This window comes from Puccinia triticina, chromosome 2A (genome assembly GCF_026914185.1).
Source record: "Puccinia triticina chromosome 2A, complete sequence".
NCBI classification, from domain to species: domain Eukaryota; kingdom Fungi; phylum Basidiomycota; class Pucciniomycetes; order Pucciniales; family Pucciniaceae; genus Puccinia; species Puccinia triticina.
In genome coordinates, this window is record NC_070559.1 from 2,351,789 (window position 1) to 2,366,376 (window position 14,588).

Sequence of the window (14,588 nt, forward strand, 5' to 3'; positions counted from 1 at the left end):
TTTAACTCTTGCTACCATGTAGTTCAGAGAGATCTTTTGTTTTTAATTGCAAACTCTTAAAAACCAGTAGTAGTAAAACTAACAAAAAAATAATAGTTAATATCAAACAATAAGAAGGTGAGAACAGTGATTGATTTTACCTATTGACTTGAGTTTTATTAGTTAAACAGGCTGTTGATGATGGCGGTGAATGAAGAGAGTATGTAGAAACTAAAGAATAGTAGAAACATTAATATGATAGAGAACATGAGATAGAAAAACAACATCAAGTGATCAAGTACCTCTCCTCCCCCTGATCAATTATCCTCTGATGTCTTGCGGATTTCGCCTGAGTTTCGTCTAGTTGCACTGATAATGGTATAGCCGGATGAGTGTTGAGTTACAAGGGCTTGGTGATGATGACTTTACCTTGACTAGCGACGGGCGAGATTCAGTTGGTCGGATGAGAGGTGTTCTTGATGGTTCCGGATGAGTACGCTCAGAGATCTTGAGTTCGGGGATTGTAGGATCTTGAATTCGAGAATTTGAAATTACTAGAACATGTGACATGTGGTGGACATTTCATCCAACACAACCCCATAGTGGCCGCTCAAAACTTCGAATATAAAATGTCAAGTGAGCACGTTATTAGGCACTCACACCTGCGCTATGCCTTGTGAGATACTGATGATGAGAATGGATGACTTCCCGTCATCATTTAGAGAGCTCTATATGCCTCTCTAAATCCTAAATTAAGATACCTATCAAAAACTCAACCAGTGCACATGGAAGTAATGAACTGTAGGGCTAGGAAAACATTTCCCTTTTTGTCAAAAATGAGGAATTTGGGTGTATAAATTGAGATCTGGGAGGCTCCCAGACTCGACGGGAAGTCCTCCAATGTTGGTTGGTCTTCTAGACATCTTGGATAAACCAACGGAATCCGTATTTGCCTATATATCTGTTCTACCCGGCGCATTCTCAGCCTATCAATACATTGCACTCAAGAACGATGAGATCGGGCGAGGACCGCTAGCGTCGTACTTCAAGGGCAAAACGCTTGCCGGTCGGGATGCGGATGTGTTTACGTCAAACATGTATCTGGCCGACAACCGGATCCTGTGCTGAGAGCTGGTGGCCAAACGCGGGCACAACTGGGTGCTCAAGTACGTCAAGAGCGCCTGGGGCGAGACCAATGTGCCCAACGAGGTCCCAGAATTCATCAGTCAGCGCCGTCATTGGCTCAACGGAAGCTTCTTCGCCGCTATTTATTCCTTGGCACATATAGGCCAGATGTCTCGCACCAAACAGTCCCGAAAGAAAGCTCTTGCACTCTACTTTGAAGGACTCTAGAACTTTTTAAATCTTTTATTTGCTTGGTTTGGATTGGCAAACTACGTGAGCATGATCTCTCCCCCCCTCTCGGCTTTTCTCAGTTATTCCAGCGTGAGCTAACATACTGCTGTCCTACATCAGTACATTTTTTTTGCACTACTATCATCCTCACTCGAAGACCCATCTCTGAAAATGCCCAAGGCGATCACAATTATCAATACTTTATTACACGTAAGATTACTTGCTCGCTTTAGTCGCATACGAGAGTAAGATGATTAACATGTGTAGAATGCTATTGCTTACTATCTCTATACTGGAACTTTGATAGGGTGCTTATTATAATTTTGCTATCCATGGGAAACCGGCCACAAGGGTCAGTGAGGTGACTTTCAGTTACCAGCCTGAAAACAAATAGTTGACTTTCATTCTATCCTTCCCAGGGCCAAGTGGAAATATATTTCTGCTATGATCATTTTTGGATTCCTTGCACTCTACATGTTGGTCGCGTGTGTGTTGATAATGAACCTGAAAACTTGGCCGAAATTGGTCAAAAAGAACCGGTCGGACAAGGAGAAACTACATATTCCGAGAAGGAGCAGAACCACCAGGAAGCAATATACAATCTGATCCGGACGGAGGTGGTCTTTGTCGAGATCTACTAGATCTTCTCGTAGGTGTTTTACCGTGAGCTTGAGCTGCTGATTAGCGTGCGAAGGGTGCCGATCATCTTTGAAAACATTGAGGAGATTTTGCTTTTCCGGAAGCCGTTTGTGAGCGCGCTGGAGGGCCGCCAGGCCCAGACGGCCGGCGCTCAGTCACTCCCTCGCCAACTTGAGACTCCAAATCCATTCCGCGCGTGAGGTACTATCTTCTAGTACTCGTGTCGAAGAGGTAAGAATAAAAACAACTTAAAAATTTTGTTGTAATTCTCTTTTAGTTTCAAACTCTCTTCTAGAGTGAATAGGAAATGAAACGTTTAAATTTTCCTTCTCAGTTCACTCGAGTCTAGGGAAGAAATTGAAGCCCCGTTGTTTTTGGGTTCAATTCAGGCTAGAAGTGTACGGTGCATCTCTTAGTTCTGTTCGTGAATCTAAACCAAGGAGGGTAAGCAAGGCAAAACACCCAAAACCCTCTGAGGTTTTCTAAATTGAATACCCTCCCCGCCTCCAAAAAAGAAAAACTTGGGCGGGTGGGATGGTTTTTTTTTTTAAATTAAAAAGATGTTTTTATGTCCGCTTGATGTGTCGGAGATAAAAACAAAGATAGTCGTGTAAAAGGACTGGAGTGGAGGGTGATGGAGGGGAAACTTGTCTGACCGAAGTCTGCTCCATATACCTCTCACTCGTCCCAGTGCTCTAGCAACCGCACGGGCCTGTCACTATGTTTGGTCCCTTGGTTTGCTATCAACCAGTCCGTTTACTCTAACGCTCATGGACTTAAGTACTCTCCTGCGTACCTGGATCGCGTACTCTCAAACTCCGTCTTTGACCCGCTCAATGGTCTCAAAGTTAAGGGCCTCGACTTCAAGCATTAATTGCTCCAGCCTATGTAGAGGAGAATTGCACACTACCCGCTGCTGATTGACCAGTTAAGCAATGCCTTACTCTTCCATCCGCCTCCTCACCATCTAATACTCAGAGGAATCCCTTTCTCCTTGTGTCTATCCAGGTCACGAAATGGATGGATGAAGGATTGTCAGAATACAATTGTCTGGCTCTGACTATTCCCCTCTGCCGTTCCTCAATAGGTCCTCCATCAGACTCATCACATAGCCCCCCCTTCCTCCCTCCAAAAAACAACACCATCTTGTGCCAAATGCTATACACAGCTGGTGTTTTGTATACTCTCTGCATCCCTACCCTCATATTTATTTTTATGTGTTTTTTTTCTCTGTTACTTTGCTGGTTGTATCTCCCTTTGGTGGATCATGGCGCCCGCACAAAGGTAGATTCCTCTTGTTTTATCTCTGAGCAGAAGTAACAAACACATATTAGGCTGCCACAAGCCCTCCATTCCTAAAATTTCATTATGGATCTAACCATATTGACGCTGCTACTGATCAAATTTTGAATGCTGCACTGCAGCACAAGACTGAGTACCCACAAAAAGCCTTGTATCTGCACAAGACTGTGAATGAATATGATTAATAAAATGGTGTTGGAAGCAATCTGTTGAATGTGATAAATCCATGCAGTTAGTTGAAGAAAATATTTGACAGGTTAAGTCTACCTTAAAGTTAGGGTTCTTCAAAGTTTTGACATACCAGCACATTTCAAAAAAAAAAGATCTTCTTTCCAGCAACTGTAAACTATTTGCTTATTTAATCTGTTTACTTTCCTGAAGAGAAAGTGATTACATTAGGATTATGCCACAATGTGAGAAGTTTATACGTTTTCAACTTTGAGAATCCAAAGTGACAACACCAACACATTCAGATTAATTCATTTTCCATGAATTTTTTGTTTGACAGATCAGGATTAGAAATTGAGTTGTTTCAAACAACAACATACAATAATTTATCTAGCTAAAATAAAAATCAAACTGTGAAAGCATGCTCTGGGGGGTTGCAGAGGCGCAGCCGCCTTGGACTCTAGTCCTGACTAAATCAAACAAAAAACTCTTAAAATTTGAAAAACTCACTTTAATTTTTTTTCTACATATCCTACTAACGCTAAAATTCTTCCAAAATTATCCAAAATTGCTCTTATATTGATAAATTTCCTAACTGAACCCTTGAAAAAAAAAACATGTCTTGTGTACTCGTGAAAGTGCAGAATTGCAACTCTTCCGCACCACTATTTATCCCTTCGTCGGACTTATCCTCCCCAGAACCCTCTATATCTTTGGATCAAGAAGAGATAGTGAAAAACGGAGTGTGCTCAAAAGATTCTCCTCCTTTTGAACTACAATTACCGCAACTGACAGTAAAAAAAATTGTGACGGCGCAGACTAGCGCAGACGAAGAAAACTACGACAACAGAGTAGTAGCAGATCCGTGTAACAGCAACTTGATTAGTAGCACCTTGTGGACCCCTATTGCTACCGCAAAAGCGCCAAAAACTCGCCGAAAGAAGACTATAGCTCCTGTTAATATAGCCGAGTGGACCTCTAATTCCACAGCGAAGTCAAGCGCAAAAGAAATCAAGAAAAAATCATCTTCTACTACAAGGAAAAGCAAAAGAATTTCTGCTAAATCTAAACCTTTAGGTATTCAACATTGAATAATTCTTAATCCTCCCACTTTCCCGAGTGATTATCCTCCTTCTTACAAATAATCACTATGCCTCCCCACCTTAGAAATGGCAGAGACCTCTCAGAAGAATTGCGCCACCGCTACCGCCTCAGCCCAGCCGCAGAAGAACGGCTTCGAAGAGCTAGAATCAACCTTGCCGCCTCTGCAGGAGGATTTCTTCAAGCTCCCGGAGGAGGAACCACTTCCCCCAGACACAGGGATCCCCCCGGCGCTATACCAGCCGAGAGAGACGTCCATAGCCCTAGCGTCGAGCAGATCCACGCCAGTTCCACGGCCTATAGACAGGGAACACATAGATCTTACGGTGAACCTTCCTCCGACGAGTCAACCGCTCTCCCAGCCTACCAACCCCGAGGGTATGAGACCCACGGCGCCGCCCAACCTAGCCCTCCTTCCGTACACTCAGAGCCCTCGACGAGAGGCGTCCTCAGGGCCTATGGATCTTATCCTGGAAAAGGAGGAGCTATCCAGCCTCATCAGTATGTTCAACGAGCAATTCGACCTATTTGTCCGCGCCAGGGAGGCGCAGAACCCATTAACTATGAGGCGCCTCCTCTCCCAAGCCTCTCTGACACAGGAAATGATAATAGAACTGGTTGGAAGGAACGACGGTATCCGTCTTTGTCAAGAATGGATACCCAGGGACGAGCTACACAACTTAGAAGCTTCCCTAATGACTCAGAACAGCGGCCAAGGGCCGCGAAACTTGACGGCGCAGATGATCCGACCTCCTTCGCAGATAGCAATGGTGCCGCACGCCAGTCAACAACCCATTCTAGCAATGCCGACGCCAAAACCCACGGGCTCTCAACTACGAGCTATGGCGCAGGACTTCCAGGGTCCTATCCCCTCCAATCAGCCTCAGTTTCAGCCACAGCCACAACAGCCGCGCCTAGAGAGCCAGAATTACCAAGGACCTCCAATGGCGCCACCGCCACCGCCGCAGACGCTCCAAGTGAGGCCGCCACCAGCTTCTATACCGCGAGAGGTGGTTCAGTTATTCCGCCCCAGCCCGCATCTTCAAACTGGCGGGTACAATCCACACCCTTATCCTCACATGCCGCAAGGATTCGCAGACCACAACCCCCCCCCCCCCCATCCTCAAAACAACTGGAGAGCATCAGAGAGGAACTGGAGACGCCCACGGGACAACACTCAGAGGGTTCTAGAAATAGTAGAATACCTAATGAGAGCCACACAAGGAGTGAGGAGAGGCTATGGACGTGGGAGAGCCAGGGGGAGAGGCCCTTATTAGATGAATCTTTGCGAAAAAGTTCCTTAAGTAGTGATTCCCCATTAGGCCTTAGTTTAGATATTGACAATCTCTCTGATCCTTCAAATAGAGAATTTTTCCTCAATAATCTCAACACTGAAATTGTCAGCCTTAGAGTCAACACAGCTGACCTAATGTCTGCCTCTTTTCTACTTATTACATATGAAATTACATCATATCTTTTCCATCTTAAGAGATATCATTGTTTTGACTTCATATTCTGTTTCCTAATGCAATTTTAACCCTAGTTACAACTTACCAATTCTTTGTAACTATACTCCTTCCCTGAGTTATTGAGTTGTGGCGCCCATGCGCAGTTGTGACGTGTCAGCGCTAACAGGCGCACCAAACCACATGTACATGTGTAATTACATAAGCAAGCTGTGAAAATTTTTGAAGTCAGGATTCCCCTTGCCTGAGGAGGATCTACAGACTTCAGCACACCAGAACCACACCCCAGATAACCCAGGATCACCACCAAAGAGACTCCCACACTCCCAGTATACCTACCGTCACAGGCGCCTAGGATATTGACAGTAAGTAGACTCTTTTCCCTGAACCTTGCTTATCCAGAGTGAAACTCTGTTGCTCTTAATTGCTTCTTCTTTTCTTCAACTTTTCCAATCTTAAAAGATCAAAAGGTTATCTCTGGTTAAGACCTACAAAACCAGAGCAGAGTAGTAACCCTACTTCTGAATCCCACCAACTTTTCCTTGTTGTGAGTGGAGGCTGTTGCACTATTTATTGACCTTGCACAGCTGGCATCCAACTTTTGCAGGTTGAGAATAGCCCAGATCAATTAATTAAGACTTAAAGTCTAGGCCTGATCTTCTCTTTCTCTCTTTCTTTCTTCTCTCGCTGTTTGTATTTCTTTATCCCAAGAAATCCAACCAGATTCCCCTCATTTTTCTTGTGTCCTGTTGTCACACAAGAGACACAGGCTCACAGAAATGTCTAGAAATGGTCCTTTGTTTTTAGAAGAAAAATTACAAGTCTTGTTCTCAAAATTTCTCTCTGAATTATCTGGTACTGTTGAAACCATTCCTGGTACTCTTCTTGAATCTTGTGTCAGCAATTTTAAAGATGTCTTGAATCATTCCATTCTTGATCTGTTTAAGAATGAATTCATTCCCTTTTTACTTGACCAAATCCTGAACAACATAGGTGAAAGTGCCAGAGAGAAATCCACAGTGAGTAACAATGTGTTAGAACAACTGAAGAAACACATAGATGAGAAATTTGATTCAGTTCAAGATTTGATTCTGGTAAATGAATCTCAATGCCATTCCAACATGGATACAATTGGTCAAAATCTGAAATATTTTGAGGAGAAAGTGAGCAAAAATCTTTCATCCATTGGTAATCAGATCAATGATCTTCATGCAAATGAGCACAACAGATTTGAACAATCTAAGAGAAGATTCAGTGACATATTTTCTGTAGTAAATTCTGTGAGCTCAAAGCTAGATTCCTTGATAATACCAGATGACAGAGAACAACCCCCACATCTCTTATACAATAATCCTTTTCAGAATGTCCATCATGAGCAACAACAAGAACACAGAGCCCCTCCTGCTGCTCCTACTCCTGAACCCCAGAGACCATCAAGAGATAACTTCCCCAAGCCTGCAAGCAATACTCCTGATGCAAATGCTCAAGAAGAATTCCCCTACATTAATCATGGATCAGTAGACTTTGAAATGAGTAAGGAATTGTGGAAAGGCATTCCTAACAATGGAGACTGGGAGAAATTTTCTGGAGAATTGCCTTACAATCATGAACTTTGGATTAAAAATGCTGATATCCTTGTCAGAGACTACTTGATGCTAGATAATATGATAATCAGTAGATTAACAATCTTGTTAACTGAAACTGCAAGGAATTTGTACCTAGGCATCAGAGATCAGTATGGAAACAAATCTTGGGCTTGGTGGAAGAATGCCATCAGAAATAAGTTTGGCACTGAGAACTGGAAATGGAAAATGCAACAGGAGTTTGAGAATGATCACTTTGCCTATGATGGGAGAAAAATCCATAAATGGTTTGGTAATCAGAGAGAAAGACTGAAAGCTTATCAACCTGAACTCAGTCAGTATCTTATTTGTGAGGAAATCTTAAAGTAATGCCCTCCAAACCTTGAGCATGCTATTAAAAGCAGATATAAAAGAGATGCTACTGAGATGAGCTTTGAGGATATGGTTATAATTGCTGAAGAAGTCATAGACAGAGTCATGAAAAGGAACAAGCCTGTGAAAAACAATTATAATGCTCCAAACAGATCCCAATGGAGAAATAATCCTGCCCCTGAGAAAACTGATAAGCCAAATGACTCCTCTACAAAAAGGAATCATGTCTCTGCCCCTGAGAAAGAAAAACTTATATGCCATTTCTGCAAACAAACTGGCCACTTCTCCAGGGAATGCCCTAAGAAGAAGAACAGGATCAATAATGTAGGAATGGATGATGATGATGATCCCAAGAGTTACAATGGGGAAGATCAAGGTGAACCACAAAATTCTGAATCAAAATTAGATGAAGAAGAAGAGAATCATAGAACCAACCACATGATCCTTGCCATGGACAATGGAAATGGTACTAATTATGATCCTTTAGTTGACTTTGATTTTGGAAAACATGCTGTAGAATGTGAGATAAACCAGGACTTCTCCATTGCTGAAATCCAAGCTGAAACTCATCAACCTCAGACCTGGGACAAATCCTTCCAATCTTCCCATTTAGAAGATGCTAGACTGATGAAATGTAAACCTGATAGAGGAAAAGCGCATCTTACTGGAAAAGCTAATCTCACTACTGTCCTCATTGAATCCAGAGAACACTCATGTCTTCTTGATAGTGGAGCTTCTTGCTCAAACATCAGCAACAGATTGCTAGATCTATATTTTCTGAACTTTTGTTGAAAGATGCTAAAGATGCCCAGCTGCAAAACTCTCTACAAGATCCTTGGAGAAAGCTATATGATGAAGGAAGATTCTCTATATTTGATGGCCTCATCTACTTCAGAGAAAAACATAATTCTGTCCTAGTCCTAGCTGACAAAGAAAGCATCAACACTATCTTACATGAATGCCATGATAGTGTATACTCTGGCCATCTTTCTGAAGACAGGACTTTGGAGAAAGTAGCTGATACTGCCTGGTGGGCTGATTGGAGACAAGACACTGTTGAATACTGCTCTTCCTGTGATAGATGCCAGAAAGCAAATAAAGTCACAGGCAAGAGATTTGGACTGCTCATGAAAATTGAAGAACCCTCAAAGCCATGGGATGTGATTAACATGGATTGGGTAACTTCCTTGTCTCCTGGAGGAGCTGCTAGTTTCAATGCTTGTCTAGTAATAGTAGACAGATACTCCAAGACCCCCATATTTGTACCCTGCTTCAAAGATGACTCTGCCATGGACACTGCCATACTGTTTTGGAACAGAGTAATGCCTAGAACTGGCATCCCCAGAATCATCATCTCTGACAGAGATCCCAAGTTCACATCTGAATTCTGGACTGGTTTAAATAGTATGCTAGGAACAAAACTCTCCTTCTCCACTGCTTATCACCCCCAGACTGATGGATTAGCTGAAAGAATGATCCAAACACTTGAAGATATGATCAGGAGGTTTTGTGAATATGGTCTAGAATTCAAAGACAATGATGGATACACTCATGACTGGGTTTCACTTCTACCAATCCTTGAACTAGCATATTGCACCAGCATAAATTCAACCACTGGAAAACCTCCTCCCATCCTGGAAAAAGGCTGGATCCCAAACCTTCCCAGAAATTTCTTGAAACAAGACTCTGTAGACATTCATCCTACTGCTCTTGCCTATGGGAAAATCTTTGAGAAAGCAAGAAAACATGCTGAAAAATGCATAACAGAAGCAACCTCTTACAACAAAGAAAGATGGGACACGACTCACAAAGAACCATCCTTTAAAGTTGGTGATAAAGTCCTGATATCCACAGCAAACTTCAATAACTTGTCTGGCCCCAAGAAGATGAGAGACTCCTTTACTGGACCATTCCTTGTGAAAGCTTTACATGGGAAGAATGCTGTAGAAGTAATACTGACTGAAGAGTTCAGCCGGAAACATCCTGCATTCCCTGTCAGTTTAGTGAAACCATACAAAGACCCCAATCCAGAAAAGTTCCCCTTGAGACAGAAGGTTAAATTTGTCATTCCCCCCATAGATAAGACCCCTCAGAGTAAAGTAATACAGAAGATTCTCAGAGACAAAAGACTGAGAGTAGAGAACATAGATGTTATGATGTACTTGGCTAGATACAAAGGCATGAGTGCTGATCATGATGAATGGCTCCTTGAGAAAGACATTCCAGACTCTGCTATCCTTCTTAGGAAATTCAGAAGTGAGAAGAGGTCTACCCCTGTGGTTTAATTTCTTACAGAAATCCAACCCTTTTTGGTGGTAGGGAATGTCAGCCTTAGAGTCAACTCAGCTGACCTAAAGTCTGCCTTTATCTACTTTTTACATATGAATTACTTCATATCTTTTTCATCTTAAGAGATAACCTTGTTTTGACTTCATATTCTGTTGTCTCACGCAATTTTAACCCTAGTTACAACTTACCAATTCTTTGTAACTATACTCCTTCCCTGAGTTATTGAGTTGTGGCGCGCACGCGCAGTTGTGACGTGTCAGCGCTACCAGGCGCGCCAAACCACATGTACATATGTAAATTACATAAGCAAACTGTGAAAATTTTTGTAGTCAGGATCCCCCTTTCCTGAGGCGGATCTACAGACTTCAGCACACCAGAACCACACCCCAGATAACCCCAGGATCACCACCAAAGAGTTTACAACACTCCCAGTATACCTACCGTCACAGGCGCCTAGGATATTGACAGTAAGTAACCTCTTTCACTGAACCTTGTTTATCTCAGAGGTACAACTCTGTGTCTTGCTTGATCTGCTCTTTTCTGCTGGCCTTTGCCTCTTCTTGATCACAGGGCTGTCCCTACATATCTGCATTCTTTTTCTGTGGTTTTTGCAAGAAAAAAACCACATAGGTTTCCCTTTGAAGAACCTTGACTATCCAGAAGGAAGCTAAAAAATTGTGGCTGGATTAAACCTATCTAATCCAGGATCCCTCCACGTTTCTTTGGTGAGAGGAGGGTGTAGCACTCTCTAGCACAGCTTGGCAGCACTCTTCTGAAGAGTTAGCATTGCCAGTGGATGTGCATTCCCACCAGAATAACCTTGAAAATCTGCTTATCTTGATCCTGCTCAGTTTCTCTCTCTCTTTTATATTTGTATTTTCTTTATCCAAAGAAATCCAAATATTTCCCCCCTTCTTTCTTGTGTCCTGCTGTCACTATAGAGACTCAGGCTCACAAGCTCCGCCCGCTATCCCGCTTGTCACTTTCCCAGACTCCGCTCCTCTCCGACGCTTGACCTCCCACCTTCCTCTGTCTAGCCCCCGTCAGTCGGTCTCTTGCCACCGCCTCCACCCCGGTTCCACCCGCTTTGGCTGTTGTGGCTCACCCGCTGACGCGCCGCTGCTAGCAGTCCACGTGTGTAGCTCTGCCGCAGTCCAGCCCTGTCTTTTTCTGCTCTGCTCTGAATACCCAATCCAAAATCCGCAATCCGCAATCCGTGCATTCCAATCCGCGCGTGACTTTCTGTAAGCTTTCTTAGTGTGCTTTCCTGACATCATCCTCAGTGCTTATGTCACCGGAATGCATTCTGCCTGAGAAGCTTTGTGCATTCCCACCTGTGCTATCCCCGCGTGGACATTCTACCGCGCTTGACTATATAAATCACCACACCAGTCTATGCCGGTCATCAAGAGGAGTGTGTCTCTCAATGACCGGTCTATGCCGGTCATCAAGAGGAGTGTGTCTCTCAATGACCAGTCTATGCCGGTCATCGAGAGGGGTGTGTTCGCTCGATGGCCGGCCTGTTCCGGTCATCAATTGTACATACTGCCCTCAATGGCCGGCGCAGACCGGCCATTGAGGGGGGGCTGGTTTTGGTGTGGCAGGGTGTTCACTCCATACCAGCCTGGAGTGCCAGGGTGGGCACTCCAAATGGGTGCTGGTTTTGGAGCAAACAATCCTCCACTCCAAAAATCTTGGAGTGGTTCGGATTTCACGCCTTTTTTGGCGTGCATCCGGCATTTTTTTGGCGTGCCTAAAGCCTGACCCTTAAAATAGGGATTGTTGATCTAGACCCTGGTACCAACCGGTACCTGGGTACCCCCTTGTTTTTTGTCCCACATCAAATACCTAGTACCGCACCCGGCACCGCCTGGCAGGTACCGCTGGCGGGTACCACAGGTACCGCCAACACCGCAACAACTACGCTATGCAAAGCGGGAGCGTAGCGGAAGCGTAGCAAATTCCAGGTCAGCTTTGCTGCGCTGAGGGAAGCGGCCATGCCGCTTTGGTTCTATGTTCAGGAATAGGGGGTGGGAACCCAGATCATAATAGCGCACTATTTGTAGCGGCAAAGAGCGGGCCACCGCTACGCTAACCACTATAATAGCAGCAAACCCGCTAGATAGCCGCTTTTTAGGCTTTAGCGGCTTGGTGCCGCTGAATAGCAAGTTCAGAGCGCTAGTGCGCTTTTTGCTATAATAGCATTGGGTGCAGGGGGAAAAAACATTCATTTCAATGGGCAGGGGGGTAAAACTGTTATTTCATCTAAGGGGGAAGGAATAGTATTATTTTTATTTCTTGAGGTCAGATTAGAACTTGGGATTTTTGGCCGCCGCGTCCAACAATGAGGGTGGTGCATCTTGTGTCCGATCACACATGGATTGGTGAGACTGCGCCGCGCGCCCAGGATGCACTTTTCAGGCGCTGATAGCGGTAAAGCGTGTTTTCCCCGCTAACAGCGGAGAATAGCGCATTGGTGCGCTACTGCGCTACAGCTTCGCTATTTTATAGCGATAGCGCAAAAAATTCGCTCCGCTACATGGAGTTCCAATTTATCATAGCGGGACTGTCGCTACGCTACCGCTGATAGTAGCGACAATCCCGCTCCGCTTTCGCTATGCGGTTGTAGGAATAGCGGGACATCGCTACGCTACGCTATAATGCCGCTTTTTGTAGCGTAGCGTAGCTGTTGCGGTGTTGCTGGTGTGTAGTAAGGAGTGAGGGGGGACGAAACATAGTGAGGGATGCGGGATGATGAGTAATCCATTCTTGGCCTTTGCCAATGAAAGCAGATGCACTGAAATTTTCCCAAGCTTCTACTGATGCGAGTTAAAATTTAACCGTACATGATTTACATTAAAATTTAACCGTAGATACGCATATGGACCATGACGCAGATCCAACCGCAAACCATCACTGATGCAATTATATCCTCGAAAAGCTTCTTTGTTACGCGCGGTTGATCGTTTGCGGCTATGTTGGTGGCCATACCAGCTATTTGCCTTTTGGCTGACTCAAGGTCCGATTCAGGTATTTCTTTTCCTGTGACGACCGCTCGTTTACATTTCGGGCATTGAACCTTTCCTGCGACGCAAGGTATGTGGAAATCATGGGCACACGCGATACATCGTCTGAGTTCTTCACCTTGAACGAATGCAACCCGACAGACTGGACAGCTCTTCGTTGAACCAAGATTTACGACTACTTTCTGTTCGCCGGGTATACGTATACGAATTTCGCCATTGACCCCTGGATGAGATGAACTGAGGCTCACAGCTTCTCGGCTTCCTTCTGAATTCTATAAACAATGGACCATAGTTCAGTCGCAAGGAATCTTTCATTGGGGGAATCGAGGCCTCCAACTTACCCCACGATTGGATGGCCCAGCTAAATCCGTGACTTCGCGACCGATTCCAAAACGATTGCTCATCGCGAAGCATCTGCCAACGAGAATCTATTGAACATGAAATTTCGTACATTGTCTTAGACGATAAAAATCAAAGGAATGGTGATGAACGGTCTCATATACATACCAGGCAAAGAATTAACCGGGCCGCCATAGGGGATATCGAAACACGGGTATGGCGCTGCCAAATGGTTTGGGATGAGAGATCGGATTAAAAGCTAAGACGATTATCAAAAAGCGCGGGGCGCTGTTGTGAAAACCTGGTGCTCGATTGCTAGATCAGAAAGCGGAGTGCTTGTGATTGTACGTGTTGGTTCCTGCGAAAGACAAGGGATATTGGAACGAGGACATGCTTTCGAGGCCATTGACCTTCCTATCTTTTATATCGGTGCGTCAGGATAACCCCACGTGGAGAAGGCGCCAATTTCTTGCAACATGTTGTACGTCTGATGAAAAGTATCATTGAAAAGGGCTTGGATGGATGAAGTGATGTGTAATTGAACTACCGTGAAACCCTAACTTAGCAAGTCCCTCCTCCTCGGGGGAGCGAAGCGACCTCGGAAGGAGGGTCCCTGCGGGACAGCGTCCCCCCTCCACATAGAGAGGGACTTAGTTAAGTTAGCGTGAAACCTGTCTTCATATGGACCACAAGATGATTGTACGTTCCTGACGGATCTTCCTTTGGCCCGGTCGTCAAACCGGACATGACATATACCCGGCCGAAAATGCCGGGTTTTTTCACTGATGACACCCCTATCAATACATGATTACAATGTTTGATATTGATTAAAACATGTTGCAAGTATTGAACAAAAAAGGAAGAAGTGAATAAGGGCAAAGCTGGCCAGAACTTCTTTCACAAATCTGGATGTGTTTATCGAGCTAGCTAAGGCTCTACACCATCATCATCAGATAAAAAAAAAAGAA

General features: G+C 44.3%; 1 protein-coding gene across 1 annotated transcript; it reads right to left on the reverse strand.

Moving 5' to 3' along the window:
- Window positions 1–13,118: 13,118 nt before the first annotated feature.
- Window positions 13,119–13,815, reverse strand: PtA15_2A235 (uncharacterized protein; the record flags this gene model as incomplete). The annotated part of the gene is made up of 3 exons (XM_053166235.1): window positions 13,119–13,553; window positions 13,623–13,709; window positions 13,789–13,815. The coding sequence occupies 3 exons, from the start codon at window positions 13,813–13,815 to the stop codon at window positions 13,119–13,121; spliced, it is 549 nt and encodes a 182-aa protein (XP_053017477.1).
- Window positions 13,816–14,588: the final 773 nt, after the last annotated feature.